Consider the following 14368-nt stretch of genomic DNA (forward strand, 5'->3'; position numbering starts at 1 on the left):
GATGATAAATGTCAGGAGTGGGGAACGGAATGCAATCGGGCTGCTGCGATGCAGAGATGCTCTAATGGCTTCCCAGCAAGGAAGGGGGAAGGCACTGCCGAGATGGCAGTGTGATAAATGGTACTAGAATGGCTGTAAGGACTGTAGGCAACACAAAGAAAAGAGTCATGGAGGAAGGAAAAAACGAAGATGACTACAAAATGGAATATAATTAATCTGGACTTGGTTCTCCTTCCTGACAAATTCAGTGCAGAAGAAGAAGAGAAGGGGAAATTGTTTTTTAGGTACGTGTTCACCCAACCTCTCTGTTTCCTCCCTACCATTCCATTTTCCTCCCAGGTTGAAATGGCAAAGGGACGTATGGGTTCTGACAAAGCTTCTGCACCTGTGGAATGATTAATGGCAGCAGACTGGCCTTACATGCTGCAGAGTGAAAATATCTGCTCCTAAGACACACCAAGGAGAACTGATATGAATGAAATTATTCTGCCAATAAGTGGATTTTAGAGTTCCTTTTACTGAAACATTAATTAATGGGGACCTTTTCACTGTGAGTGAAGTAAATAAATATAAATACAAATTGTGCCACATTTCGCAGGATACACAGAAGTTGCATTGTAGTCATATCAATATCTTAATATTCAATTCTTACAGTGCAGTACATGGTGGAGAGAAACAAAGCCCATGACAAAACAATGGAAAGACAAATCCACTCATGCAGTGATGAAAGTGGCTAAAAAAAAAAAGAAAGAAGATGAAATCATTGTGGTTAAGTGCACTACAGTTCCTAGAATATTCATGAATATAACAATCATTTTTAACCAGAGTGTGTCGGCTAACTATTCAACCTTTAATCTATGTGAGAAAACAGATGAAGTCATAAGTTACCGGCGACCATAGTACCTCTGTCTGGCATTTGTGACAATGTCAGTTGCTTTTTACTCTCTCCATCACAGTTTCACGACTCCACATTAAAAGTCAATAGCCTCAGCCATTAGTCACAGTTGTGCTTTTGGAATAATTCAGGCGACTGTGAAAAAGAGCAGTAGATCAATAGGTCTTTATATTTTTCAGGGAAATTTCTGCTTCCGAAGTAGCAGATTCAGAATCAGTGTGACACTCTCCTCTCACAAATGCATAAGCACAGATCCACAATGAAAATGTATCCGTCGAGTATTTCTATCCACATTCCCGAATGCTAATGTACATTTACTTAATACAGAAGAACCACACACATTCACTAAAGCCCATTACTGCTAGCAAACATTTAGACCCAAGGACAGCAGCATTGTGTACCCTCTCACTCCGTCAACTGAGGCTCCGGCTGAAAAGACTGAAGAAGTGACACATAATCAACAGCATCGGTCCACAGGCCACATCGCAGCTCCCCAACAGTCTTCTACCCCGAGGAGGATTCTTGTCTTGAGAAATCTACCACACTTGTCCCCCCATCCAGCCTCTCAGAAAACATGACACAATACCCTTTTAAATCACTCATGGAAGCACAATCGGAAGTAAACAACTCTACTAAGTCTATTTCATCACAATTATGATTTTCATGGTACGATCAACAGTTGCAAGCACACAACTCCCTGTTGTTTGAAGTTCTTCTCTTCCTGGCAGTTGCTCCCCCCCAAAAGCAATCCCAACAGGCATCTGTGGTTTCCTTTACTTGTTGTGAAGTTGTGGATTTCAATGGGAAAATATTTTCAAAGTTCACAGTTTATTAACAATTTATCCAGCAATTTGACAATCCCATTAATAACAGATGAATAATGAGGATGAAGATGAATGCACCTTAAAATGTAGCTCAAAGTGTCCATTAACACCCACACACTGTAAACAGACACACAAGCGCATGAAGAGTCATCCTCTACACTTCTCGTCATCTTCCCATGAATCATCCCAAATGTCCATACATGTCAAGAAAGAGCCTTTCAACAGTGATCTGAAGCACTTCATTTCACAGGATTATTTTAATTATGTCCCCTGAGGGTTGTTGTTTTTTGCTCCTGGGGTGACATTACAATATTATTTCCAAGTGAACACCCCCTATCCATCAGACTGACCCTGATACCACCCGGCTTCATTTGTTTCCCATCTGCAGCTCTTCAAAGACATACTGCACAAACCAAACTGTTTTCTACAGGGGGTTTATAATTAAGAATTCAAAGACCTTAGATCTTAGATTTACTACATGTGGTTTAGCTGGAGACATATTAATAATGGGAAGGTGACAAAAACAACCCACTAATGCACAGCTAATATGTTATCCGGCAGTATTGCATGTCACTTAGTGAATGTAAAACAAACTAATTAAAATTTAATTAAGACTAACTCTGAGAATAATAATGTAAATGTAATCAGTCGTGGCAATAATGTGGCATTATGACACACACACGTACACATAATATATATATATGTATATATATATATATATATATATATATACACACATATATATATGTATATCTACACGTATACAGAAGCTGAGAAGTTACAGATTTGAAACAATGGAATTATTGGTAATTGGTGCTTATGAAAACTTTGACTTTCATAAAAGTGAGTGAGCATGCAGTATATGCTAATGCAGCACACACCGCTTTAGTCATTAAAGAGAAATAATACTGCACTGGTATCAGTTTTAAGTCAGCATTTTATGTAAGCAGCTTAAAAGCACACAATCTAAAGTGAAAGTGAATCACTCCTATCACATAATATTGATGAGTTTCTGAAATATAGCTCTGCGCTCTTATTAGTATTATTATCATCTCAAAAAGGGTTCAGTTAGTACCTTTTCCCCACTCTTTTATATGCAATACCTTCCCTCACTGCTGCATGAAATTAGTGGCCTGTGAAAGGTCACTTTGGTCCTTGAGAGACTGTTTGTGGTACCTCCCCTGCATATCCTTTGTTCCAGTAAAAGGTTTTCCTTTGGAGGATTGCTCTGACTACAGCTCGTTGATGAAGAGAACCGCACTGTGAAAACCCTTTTTTGGGCCCCCCAGACATTTTACCCCCCCCTCCCCCCATAAAAAGAAAAAACAATTGGTATGTATTCCCTTAACCGTATGAGACAAGTGGTGATGATGGTGTTTGGTTGCAGATGTGTTTAGTTTTCTGGGGAAAAAAAAGAAGCTTGGTGAACCTGGTTTGCTGAACTTAGGAACATTTGGAGGATATCTGAGCCGGTGAAAGGAAACCAGTTGTCATCTTGCAGAGTTGCAGAAGCATGAGCTAGTTTGCCTGTAAGCGGCTGAGAAAACACAGTTCAGGGAATGTGTCACTTCATATGGCCTGACAACTGGCAGCTATCGGAAATGGCTTGGCACTACTTATCCATAAAATTAGAGTCTGTTTAAATATACAATGCTGAGTCCCTGGAATGATTTGCTACATAATCCATCTCTGCTCCTACAGAGACAAATATGAGGCAAGCTTTTCCGCTCCATGGTTGAGGGCAAAGACAATTATGTGAAGTTTATGCTATAAAGAACTAGGACAGGCCCAAGCGCAGTGTAATTCTCTCGTAAATAGAGCCAGTTGAATATGTCGCTTATTTGATTTTCCATTCCACTTTTCCCATCCATATCTTTTGAATTCTGCTACATGTCGTGGAAAGTCAGTAGCTTTGTAGATGTTCACCTGCGTGTGCTGCCATGGCAATACTTGGCGTCACATCAGCCTAAGTTTGGTTGTTTTGCCACGCACATAACATGTACACGTGGTAGAAGCATGAAAATCACACACATCTATGTTCTCTTAGTATCTACACATCATAACATGCAAATAGCATCACATTGGCAGTAAGCTGACATGGCCAAAGAGTGTTTATCACTTCTCCCGTTTTTAAACATCTCTTCAAGTCTGTGCAGCCCCAGCATGATAACTACTGGCCATTTTGGTGCAGCACTGCCATTTAATAAATCGTTCCATTGCTGAGAGGATAACAGAATGAATGAATGGCTTTCTGTGTTAGTGGCTGCCACTGCCTATCCTATCAGATAATTAACTTTTTGCAAATAGACTGCACTGACTACCTAACAGACTAAGCCTGCACAATTAGAATTACTTATCTATGTTCTTTCTTTTTCTCCAGACATTGGAGGAAAAAACAAACAAGACAAACAAATCCAAATTTCATACTTCTTGCTTGACTGTTCTTTTTTAAATTGTCACACACGAATTGGACCCAGATATGTGTATTCATCAATAAATGGACACAAAATGAACAAGGGGAGATGAAAATGAAGGCTTATTGAATGTGAAAACCTCTGTATTATTTTGCATAAGCATTTGACAACATCAGCCCAGATATTCGGAATTTCTGAAGGTCTAGCATTTTCCATCTCCCTCTACCCCCCCTCCTCTCCCCCATTTTTTAAAAATTCTTCTTTCTTTCTTTTTTTTTTTACCTTCGGCGGATTGTCTCACACCAACAGTGGCACAATTCAATATTTACGTTTTTCTCTGTGTTTGGTTTCCACTGCAAAGGGAGGTGGGCTTTCATGTATCTAATTTGCCACAGCAATGATTCAGCTCCAGCTTTTAAAGTGTTGGGAGCCGTTTGAACAAAGCCATCTGTTTGAGTGGGTCGTTTTATTAAGTGACAAACTGGATCCCTCTACCTCGCTAATGTGTCCCGTGGGAGGAGGCAGTCACTTGTTTGTGTGTGCGTATGTGTGGGGTAGAGACACAAATGCAGTCGGAGGAGGGAGGGGTACAGAGGATATAACTCAGACCCCATGCAGACCTGGCATTAACTTCTGTCCTGAGTGATCACGTGTGGACAACCCTGCATAACAGGTGTGAATGATCCCAATCCATCCTGAATACGTCTTCAGATCTGATCTGGTTTCTGACTTTATTTGGCCAAATTTTCTTGCATGCACAAATGCAATCTGTCCTCCAAAGCCAACATCCTACTGCATTTTTAAGAATACTTACATAAATTGACAATATTAAGACATATCAATACATGATTCCTTTTTTGTGACAGTTCAATCAATACAATTTCATGGTGCAGAAGCGTGAGTAGTACTTTGATTCCCTGAGCTCCTTGTGACTCCTTTTTTCCTTCTCTCTCCTCATCACTCATGCAGACACTCACACTGACATCAAACATCATTTTAGTCTTGTTAACAGACATGACGTCAGCGTGCATTTGAATACTTGGTGGGGGGGTGAAGTCAGATCATCGTGGTCATAAAGGACGCATCAAGGAAGCATTTTAATGCCAGGGGGTGAACAGTCATATTGAGGGCTAGCCACATGTGATAGGAGCACTCAGGATGGATGATAATACCAGGTCTGAATGGGGCCTTATCCTCTGCAAACATTGTCATATAGGACACTGGAGGCACCACATCACTGATGGAGCTGTCATTGCAGAACTGAAAGGTTTTTGCCCTTATGATTCTGCAATGGTAATTGAATTAGGGAGCCTTTCAGGTTTCATCTCATGAAAGATACGATAAGAAGTGAGTACAGCTCTATAAATAACCCTTTATATGTACTAGACCCTTGCGGAATTTTCCATTGTTCTACAGTCTTCGATGTATTAATGTTCCAATGTTCTTCCAGTAAGAATATCCTCATACCCGTAAGAGTTTCTCTCTGTGCATGTGTGCCTGATAGCTTGTGCTTGTGCACATCTAGAGCCTTTCCTACCTATCCTCCCATCTCGTCAGAGAATCTGTCAGTGCACTGAATGTGGGACAAGAGCATTAACCATTCTTTTTGAAGTTGTTGCTGTTGTCTGTGCAAAAGTGCATTAACTCCTTCAGCCAGAAGCTCAGTGCTTGTGTTGCGAGCATGAGTAATACACAGATTGACGTTCAAAAAAGTCCAGACAGAATACAATTTTTGTAACCCAGGTGATTGGGTCGAATATTTGGAATGGAGATTACACTGGAAATTTGTGTATACTACACTGTAGTTCTCCTATCAGAAGCATTGCTGAGATGATATGCGTTGATGTATTCACAGGAGATACTTGGTGGCTTATGAGCCAAATAGACCCCGACCCTATCACAAAATGGACCAGCAGCCGCAATATTAATGTGTCATTAAGCCGTATTCTTGTATATTCTATTGAGTTAATTTCACATAATGACTGTTATGAATTTTGCTTATAGAGCACATTTAAGCAGTTGAGAAAGGAGGAGCAGGGTGGGAGAAGGCTTGTATTATGAACTTCATTATGTGTGACAAGCAGCCGAATATTGATGGAAGAGTGGGTCCCCATCATTGCATTGCATTAAAACCTCTGCAGTGAATTAATGTACTATTCCAGATCCATAATTAACAATCATCCGGGGACCATATCCCTTTTCAAGTAATCACCGATTGCAATAAGAATTTCACTTTCTGTTTAAGGCAAGATTACCGATGACCATGCAATGCAAATCAGCCAACAGTTCTAATTAAGCTCCAATCCTTTTCTTTCTGCTTAGACCCTTTGTGTTCACATACAATGTGGAGTTTGTTTCTTCTGAATTACAAAAGACACATTTTTTATCACAACGCTGCAGATAGAGGGCTGTGTAGTGCCCCGAGAAAATGGTTTGTGGTTATGTTTGTTCCATTGACTGGGATGTGTGGTTTATCTTCTCCTTTTTTCCTCACATGTTTTGCATTGTTTATCTTTGTGTTTGTGTCTGCACTGCTAGAGTTTCTTTCCTGTATGACATAGGGTCAGATGTCTCTAAACAGTGTACAGAGAGGTTATTAACCTATAGAGAGAATTTTGCTTTATAAATCACACCTGCATTCACATTCTCAAAACAAAATCTCAAAACAACAACTTTCTTTATGGTGATGATATTTCAGCTCAAAATGATTCAACCATTTCAGTCTAATTTGCCTGAAAGGCAATTCATCAATATCCCACAACTGATATAGTGAGGCTTAAAGCTGTTGAATGATTTAAATGGCATCTTTAAATGCTTCTTTCTTCCACCCATGTCTAAAATGGAGCAGACTATTTGTAGACTGACACTCACTGTGTTAGGATTAATTATCACCCTCCACAACCCCACCTCACCCAACAAGTTAAAGATTCAGAGAGGAAATGGCCCCTTTTATGCAAATGAAATTGAATATGTCAGTCAGTATAATTGTGAAAACCGAGCTGACTTGGATTGGTGTCTATGCCGTATAGTGGTTCCAACTGAAAGTCAGTTTATTAATGTTCTCCCCAGTCTTTGATTCATGCTCTTTAATGGCTTGGCAAATCAAACTGTAGTCTATGGTGGAGTCCTGATGACTTGAAATGTTTGGGCTGTTATAAATGAAAACCAGACTCTGATCTTTTTAAGAACCTTTTTAAATGCTGAGAGTTAAGCCAGCATCAAACAAACTTGTAATGAATGCAGATCTGCAAGATTCTCTGTTCTTTTGAGTTAAGTGTGATGATGTCATTAACGAGCTACCAGATGCAGGCAGACGACTCGACCAATAATATGCCACTACAACAGGTACTCCATACACTCACTTATAGTAGTTGAACCTAATAAATCCCAAAACAAGGGTATTCCATGTCAAGGAGAAGACCTTGTGTTATTTTTTTAATTAGTCTGCATCAGTGTTCTTTTTAGTTCTGTGTTTCTTTTACTTTTCCTCACTATTGATGAGCTGTGTGTTTAGAAAGTTTTTGTTTTGCTTAACTTTTATGTTTGGAAGCACAAAATAATGAGAATTGGGATTTTTAGGATGTAATAGTCTACCTTTAAATTAAACTTCAATGACGCCTGCTGTAGCATAGTCACCACGCTGTATCTATTGGCAACCAGCTTCGTCCTTACTTCTTGTCTGAGATCATTTGCTTTCTGTTGCGCATCGGTACATAATAGAGGTATGGCTCCAGTATATCTTTTTCCCTTTTCATACAAAATCCTCATTCTGCCAAGTCCAGTTAGCTGATAGAACCGCATCATGCAAAAGTGGCTGAGACCTCAAGAGTGTTGAAAAGTGATATTTCTGTGGGATTTAGTGTAGAAAATGTAGCATAAATCTGGTTAAAAAAAAGACCAAAAGGATGAGGGTAGTATACAGTAGGGGCGATACTAATAAATTTCATGAACTACATTTGTCCTGCCCACATTGTTGGAGGCTTCCAATTTTCATTTATGTCTATCATTAAAAAATATATAGTTCCAATCATGAAACCGTCTGCCCCCTCAGCCCTGGGGACATTAGTGTTCTTAAGAACTGTGAAGGCTTTCATTCAGCCACCAAATTATTAACATGGCATTGATCCATGAAAAATACAGCAGTGGGATGCTGTGGAGTGCTTCTTCTTTTCTAGTGGCAGTAAATGAGAACAAGGTTACATAATGACCTCAAGGGAGAGCAGGCACAGTCCCATGTGCCTCACCTTTTAGCTTGTGACAGAGTTTACACTTCTAATTTGTTTGCTGGCAGTTGCTTAAGAGTTGACCTGCAATGGTACTATTTCATGTAGATTATAGTTACTTCTCAAAGGAGATGCCAAGATGCAGCAGAGGTGACAAGTTTTAAATGGCTGGCATTTTGATTAGTTTAGATGTATTGTCACTAGTTAAGACTAAATAATATCCAACTCTGCTCCCAGTGTTGATACACTCAATTAAACACTCAGAGACGCCATTTACTGGTGTGATGCCACGGTGCCATAGAGAAATCCAAGGTTTCAATCAGCCTTTGTCTACCTGAAGCCATACAAGGAGTCTACCAAAATGGATGTTTGTCAGCAGCAGCACCTAAAATGGGGGTATGATGGTGATATCAGCAGCCATGTCTGTGAAAACACCATTACCTCCATGTCACGCCTCAACAACTCCACATTGTGTGATGACTCCCACCCCCTCCCGATCCACCCCCTCCCCCTCACCTCCAGTGCTGATCTCCTGTACATGTTGTAGCAGTCTATCACAGCCGGCGTAGGGAGACGCACTGAGCCATAATGGATGGCCCCGGAGCGAAAAACAGCCCCAATAGCATATCAATTACCCATCAGCACCCTCTTGGCTGGATGCCAGTGTGTGCCACACCCCAGCCAAGTGAATGAGATAAGGTGCAAATGCAGATATAATGGTGCTTTTTGTCATGTACAAATTATGCAGTGACAACTCTGCTGCCCACCTGTCCAATCCGTCAGCCAGTGAGATTTTGGTGTGTGTGTCTAACAGCGTGTGTATTGCACACAAGACTTTACGCATGTCATGAGGCAATCGGGTGATATCGCAGACTCATTTGCCCAGTGGAGACCCCGCTGCTTGCCTGTTTATCTGTTCGCCCTTTTGATTGCTGACCACACATCTTATGTCACCTCTCCACAAATCCTGCAGGTTAATTTGTCCCTCGCTCGCAGCGATGCTGCCACTGCTGCTGGGCAGCAAAGAAATCAGCCTGTATACAAGCACAATCACACATTTTCACATACACAAATGAGGTGATTCAGACGGTTGGCATTATTGCAGCTGTGTGGCCACTAATGGCCTGCTGACGTGATTGATAAAAGGCAAACAGTTGCTCTGCAGGGGGACAGATGGAGCTACACCTCCCACTGAGGCTGGCACTCAAGCTTCAGTGGAGATTACAACGGGGTCTGACTTAGCAATACGGCAACATTTCTATTGGATTTATCAGCCTGCATCGTAATGACAAACCCAAAATGTAAATCTCGCAATCAACGTTTCAAGGAGAGATGGGTCCCTTTGATTACTAATCACTTTGATGTGTTCTTAATTTTACACAGATGTGATACACACATCATGAGCAGGAACTGACTGTCTAAGAGACAAACACAGCAACACAACTTCATTGTTAAGAATGGGAAAATTATATTGAAGAACAATTTCAGTTGACATACAAAAACTGCAGGAACAGAGAGGTAGCACTAATCAGATCAGAGCCTGAACACTTTGGGAGTGTGTTGTAAAGCCAGAGATGGGAACATCCATGTGATCCACACAAAGCAAACATTGTGCCCCTCTGCTATTCTTTCACCTCCAGTCCTCTACATTTTTAGCATTTTTATCCACACTGCCTTTACACTCGACTTGGTTTGCTGAATTGGGGGACCAATTAGGAGCAACAGAATGCTTACATCGCCAACATCACAGTGCAAAAAGACCTTATCAGGTGCGTGTCTCATTTGCATGGGACACAACCACTGTTCCAAACGGTGGTTTTCAAGAGATTAGTGTTGTCTTCTACCGAACCAATAAGCCCCTTTTTCTCCAAACTCATTTACATGTTACAGGGAAAAAACTAAGTCCACTCCATTTATATCCAGTGAAAAAGAACATGCGCAATGTGTTAAGATAAATGACTTGTGCTTTGAATGACACATAAACAAGCACTTCACAGGCAATTTAACTTGAACACAATTAATTACAAAGTGCTGACTGATCTAAATGTTTTCCTTCTTTCAATAACTTTTTTTTCTTACGATGAATTTCAAATCTAACAGTAACAGCAACTGGAAACATTTTGTAGCAAATGCTTAAAAATCTCCTTTTTAGTGCCGTCTGCAGGCTGTATGAACATTTTATTTTCTGCTTTTACCTTTTGTTTTGTTGCCAAATTTAAGTACAAATCAAACATAAAGTGCATACCCTTAACCTCTTCTCACAAAACATCCACATGCATGTCCTTTTATCCAAGAATTCCTCCCTAACAGTCAGTCCGTTTATCACTGTAAATATCATTCAGAAGACTTCCAGGGTCAAGATAAAATGCTTTGCGCACTCTGCTCTCAAGACCTCTGCCCTTTACTTCTGATAATCTGTTTTCACTTGCACAATAAAGTCAGTACAATCTCTTGTCTTGACCTCCAAAGGCAATCCTCTTAACAGCCACATGCTGAAATCTGCAACTTGGTTACTTTCTAGCGTGTGTGTGTGGCTTGATAAGAGAGATTAATTGCTCGGTCTGCAAAGTTCAGCTTGCTCACTAACTATTTTTGTTATCTTTTATTCTGTTTCTGTCTTTCTCTACAGCACCACCAAAGTTTTTAAGAACCCCCAATGACCAAACAGGCGTGCAAGGAGGCGTGGCATCCTTCATCTGCCAAGCTACAGGAGATCCACGGCCAAAGATTGTGTGGAACAAGAAGGGGAAGAAAGTCAGCAACCAGAGATTTGAGGTATTAGGTCTATTGTTCTGATGTAAAATGCTCGACAAAATGGGAATGCTTCAGCAATGCTTTTGGCTCCGCTTGCCCATAATCCATCTCACCAAGGCTCACCCTTGACTTGCCACCACGCATTAGCAGAGTCTAATAATCATGCTGGCCAGCCTTTTGAAAATGCATGAGTTTTAATGAGCAAGTGTACAAAAGATCAAGGGACAGATTTGTAATCAACTAAAATACAGGAAGCGAGCAATTGGAGAGAGAGAAAATATTATGTGTGGTGTGACCTAGATACCTATATTAAGATCATGTCACATTTGCTGGCTTTATACAAAAAAAAAGTAACTTTTACTTCCAGAATATCCTTTTGCTTTGTGGCATTTAAATGCATGCCCTCCCTATTTTGGCTGAATGCTTTGATTTTTGGTCAGCTTTAATCTGTAGAACACTGATAAGATTTCTATTAATTTCTGTGTCACTTCTGAGGACTGCCATGGTGTCACTTTTCCCTTTACTCTTGAGGCCTTATTTGTTCGCCATTGCACAGAAGCAAGGGCTTAACAGGCCTTGGAGAGGTCTTCCCGCCTCTTCTGTGCGCCTCATGCCAACAGAAATCTAATCTTATCAGAGTTCATCGCATTTGCATTGCATGTAATGCTGAATGCCAGCACATATATTTCCATTACCCCATTGCCTCACTGAGCTTTCTGGCTGCTGCCATTCCATACTCATTCAGTCAAGTACTGCAGCTTCATCTAATAACAAAAACCCATTTCCTCTCAGAAGTCTCGCAACATCCTTTCTAATTTGCTCTTCGGTTTTAACTGAGAAAGGATGCTGTTTTTCCCCATCACTTGCTGTCATCTTGAATGCCAACACAGCTATGGCTTGCGCAATGAAATGCTTAAGTGTATTGTTAACTAACAGATGCACAGATGAGATATTGTGAAGTTTGAAAATGTTTGTAGGCCTCTGTGAGATTGTGTGTGTGTGTGTGGTAGTATGGGAGTGTGTACGTGTGTGAGTGAGAGGTCTGAGGCCTTTGTTTATTCAAATCTACCTCTATGCTCAAAAGAAATTGAGTTATGACACAGGGCTTTCTAAACTCAGTGAGTATACGACATGTAGCATGCAAACATAGCTGAATAAGCTACAATAAACACCTGTTTGTGACATTTATGTGTCGTTCGTCCAATACAGTCTTTTGTACCACAATCTCACCCCATGGTACAGCTGTCCGTAATCGTTTATCAAGCCACCTTTAACCGTCTGTGCTTGTTTTTGTCCCATTGACACAATCCACTGTGATGCATTTAAGGGATAGAATTTTAACTTTAAGAGTGGGACAGATTCAGCCTTAAATTCTAGTCTACAAGCTGACATGAGCAAAAATTTGAACAAAGATAGACCTCCCCATTCTTAAAGTTAGTCAGCCGCATCATTTAATTTACCAATTAATAGCTAAGCTATAGTTTATTTTTTACTATAGGGTAACACATTTGGTCAGAAAACAAACAGATGTAGTGCTGTGCACTACAACTATAAATTTACTGCACAGATCTATAACTCACCTTTTCCACATGCACAACAGCAATATTTACAAATCAACACATAATCTCAAGGGTTCAATGTAAGGTAGGCAGCCACTTGTTATTTGTCATAGGAGGCACCTTGTGTAAGTCACCATCAATGTTGTTAGCCAAATGTCCTCAACGGTGTTTGTTTGTTTCTGTCTGCAGAAGGTCCCTCACCTATTGTGAACCAAAAATCTCTTTTAACATATCGTGTTTCTCGCACCTGCAGGTGATCGAGTTTGATGACGGCTCTGGTTCAGTGCTAAGAATTCAGCCATTGCGCACGCCCCGAGACGAAGCCATATATGAATGCGTCGCCTCCAACAGTGTTGGAGAGACGAGCGCTACCACCAAACTCACTGTTTTACGTGGTAGGTGTTTCCTTACAACTCCAAAAGACAACACACACACACACACAACACTTCTTTTCTCCCAGGTAAGATTACATTCAGCTGCTTTATGTCTATCCTGATCCTCCTGTATTTGTTTTTCAATATTACACCGTATAGTCAAACCCAATTAGAGATTCTCGTTGTGTCTTCTAACATAAGATTTAGTCCATTAGCCATTTAGCCAAGTAAGTTTCCATTCCTAAGTGACTTAGGTCATTTGCATACACATTCCTGACACAATAATTAAGATGCCAGTTAAATTATGCAAATAGCCATCCATTCCTAGCCTGCAGTGGTTTAATGGAAAAGCTCAGCAATAAATTTCAAATCAGTCATTTTTCATCTCTCAGCTTTGATATTCGTTTGACCGTGCAGAAAATAAGGCCGTGTATTCTCATATGATTAATTAGATTGTTTATGGTCATATTCTAGTCACAGGTTGCATCAATGCCAGTATCTCTCAGTGGCAGTGGCTGTTAATGCCCAGCACTCCTCTATAAAAAAATGTGCAACAATTCATAGCGAGAAAAGGTCTGCTTCTTGGTTTACATCCAGTGAGCAGTGAAAATAAAAGCACTATCACAAATATGAAGTTGGTTGACTTGGTTTACAGTGCCTCTTTTACAGTAAACACTGCGCAAAATTTTATCTTGATTACATACAAGACAAGTGTGCGTGGCCACTACCTCAAAAGATCACATTATATCTCTTGAAAACATGACTTGTTTGGTTATGAATAGAGAAAATAGCTTTGGGAAAAAGGCTTAGGCAGCCTGAATGAGGTGTGCTCCATTATGGGTCACATTTACACAACATGGCAAATGAGTTTCTATTGAGAAGGGTCCTTCCATCCTATAGAAAAAAAGAGCTGGCTCTGCGAGTCTCTGAACACCCCCCATCTTCTGCTTCTTATCTCACCAATGAGCCAACAAAAGGCCCCGTGCACTGTCTCCAGAGGCCAATTGAAAGAGAAAGGTGGCACGTTCACATGCAGCTCTCTTCTGTTTACTAGAGAGTACAAAGTGTGTGTATGTGTGTGCGTGCATTTCCTCTTTTACTCTCACTCTGCCTATCCCTTTTCCCCCATCACCCCCATACACGTGCCAACAGATAGCTGAGGGATGGGTAGAAGATGCTTTTCCCAGGCTCCATGGCCTAGCATTAGCATGTTTATTACTATTTCCATTTTGCTCTTCTGCTCTTCTCTCCTTTCCCATCAATGTATTGAAGGTGAGTAATGGCCTATCACGGACCAAAAAAAAAGGAGGAGAAAGCCTTTTCTT

General features: G+C 40.5%; 1 protein-coding gene across 34 annotated transcripts in view; it reads left to right on the plus strand.

Moving 5' to 3' along the window:
• The window catches only part of LOC122766725 (receptor-type tyrosine-protein phosphatase delta-like), a 315856-nt gene that overhangs the window by 238406 nt on the left and 63082 nt on the right, over nt 1-14368 (plus strand). For 21 of the 34 annotated variants that reach the window (XM_044021825.1, XM_044021827.1, XM_044021834.1 and 18 more), the window contains exons 10-11: nt 10986-11131; nt 12923-13064. In XM_044021825.1, the coding sequence (XP_043877760.1) occupies nt 10986-11131; nt 12923-13064 (288 nt within the window). Of the gene's footprint in view, nt 1-10985; nt 11135-12922; nt 13065-14368 lie in introns of all 34 variants that reach the window. The other 13 variants (XM_044021823.1, XM_044021830.1, XM_044021826.1 and 10 more) reach the window with 1 other exon arrangement.

This window comes from Solea senegalensis, linkage group LG3 (assembly GCF_019176455.1).
Source record: "Solea senegalensis isolate Sse05_10M linkage group LG3, IFAPA_SoseM_1, whole genome shotgun sequence".
NCBI lineage: Eukaryota > Metazoa > Chordata > Actinopteri > Pleuronectiformes > Soleidae > Solea > Solea senegalensis.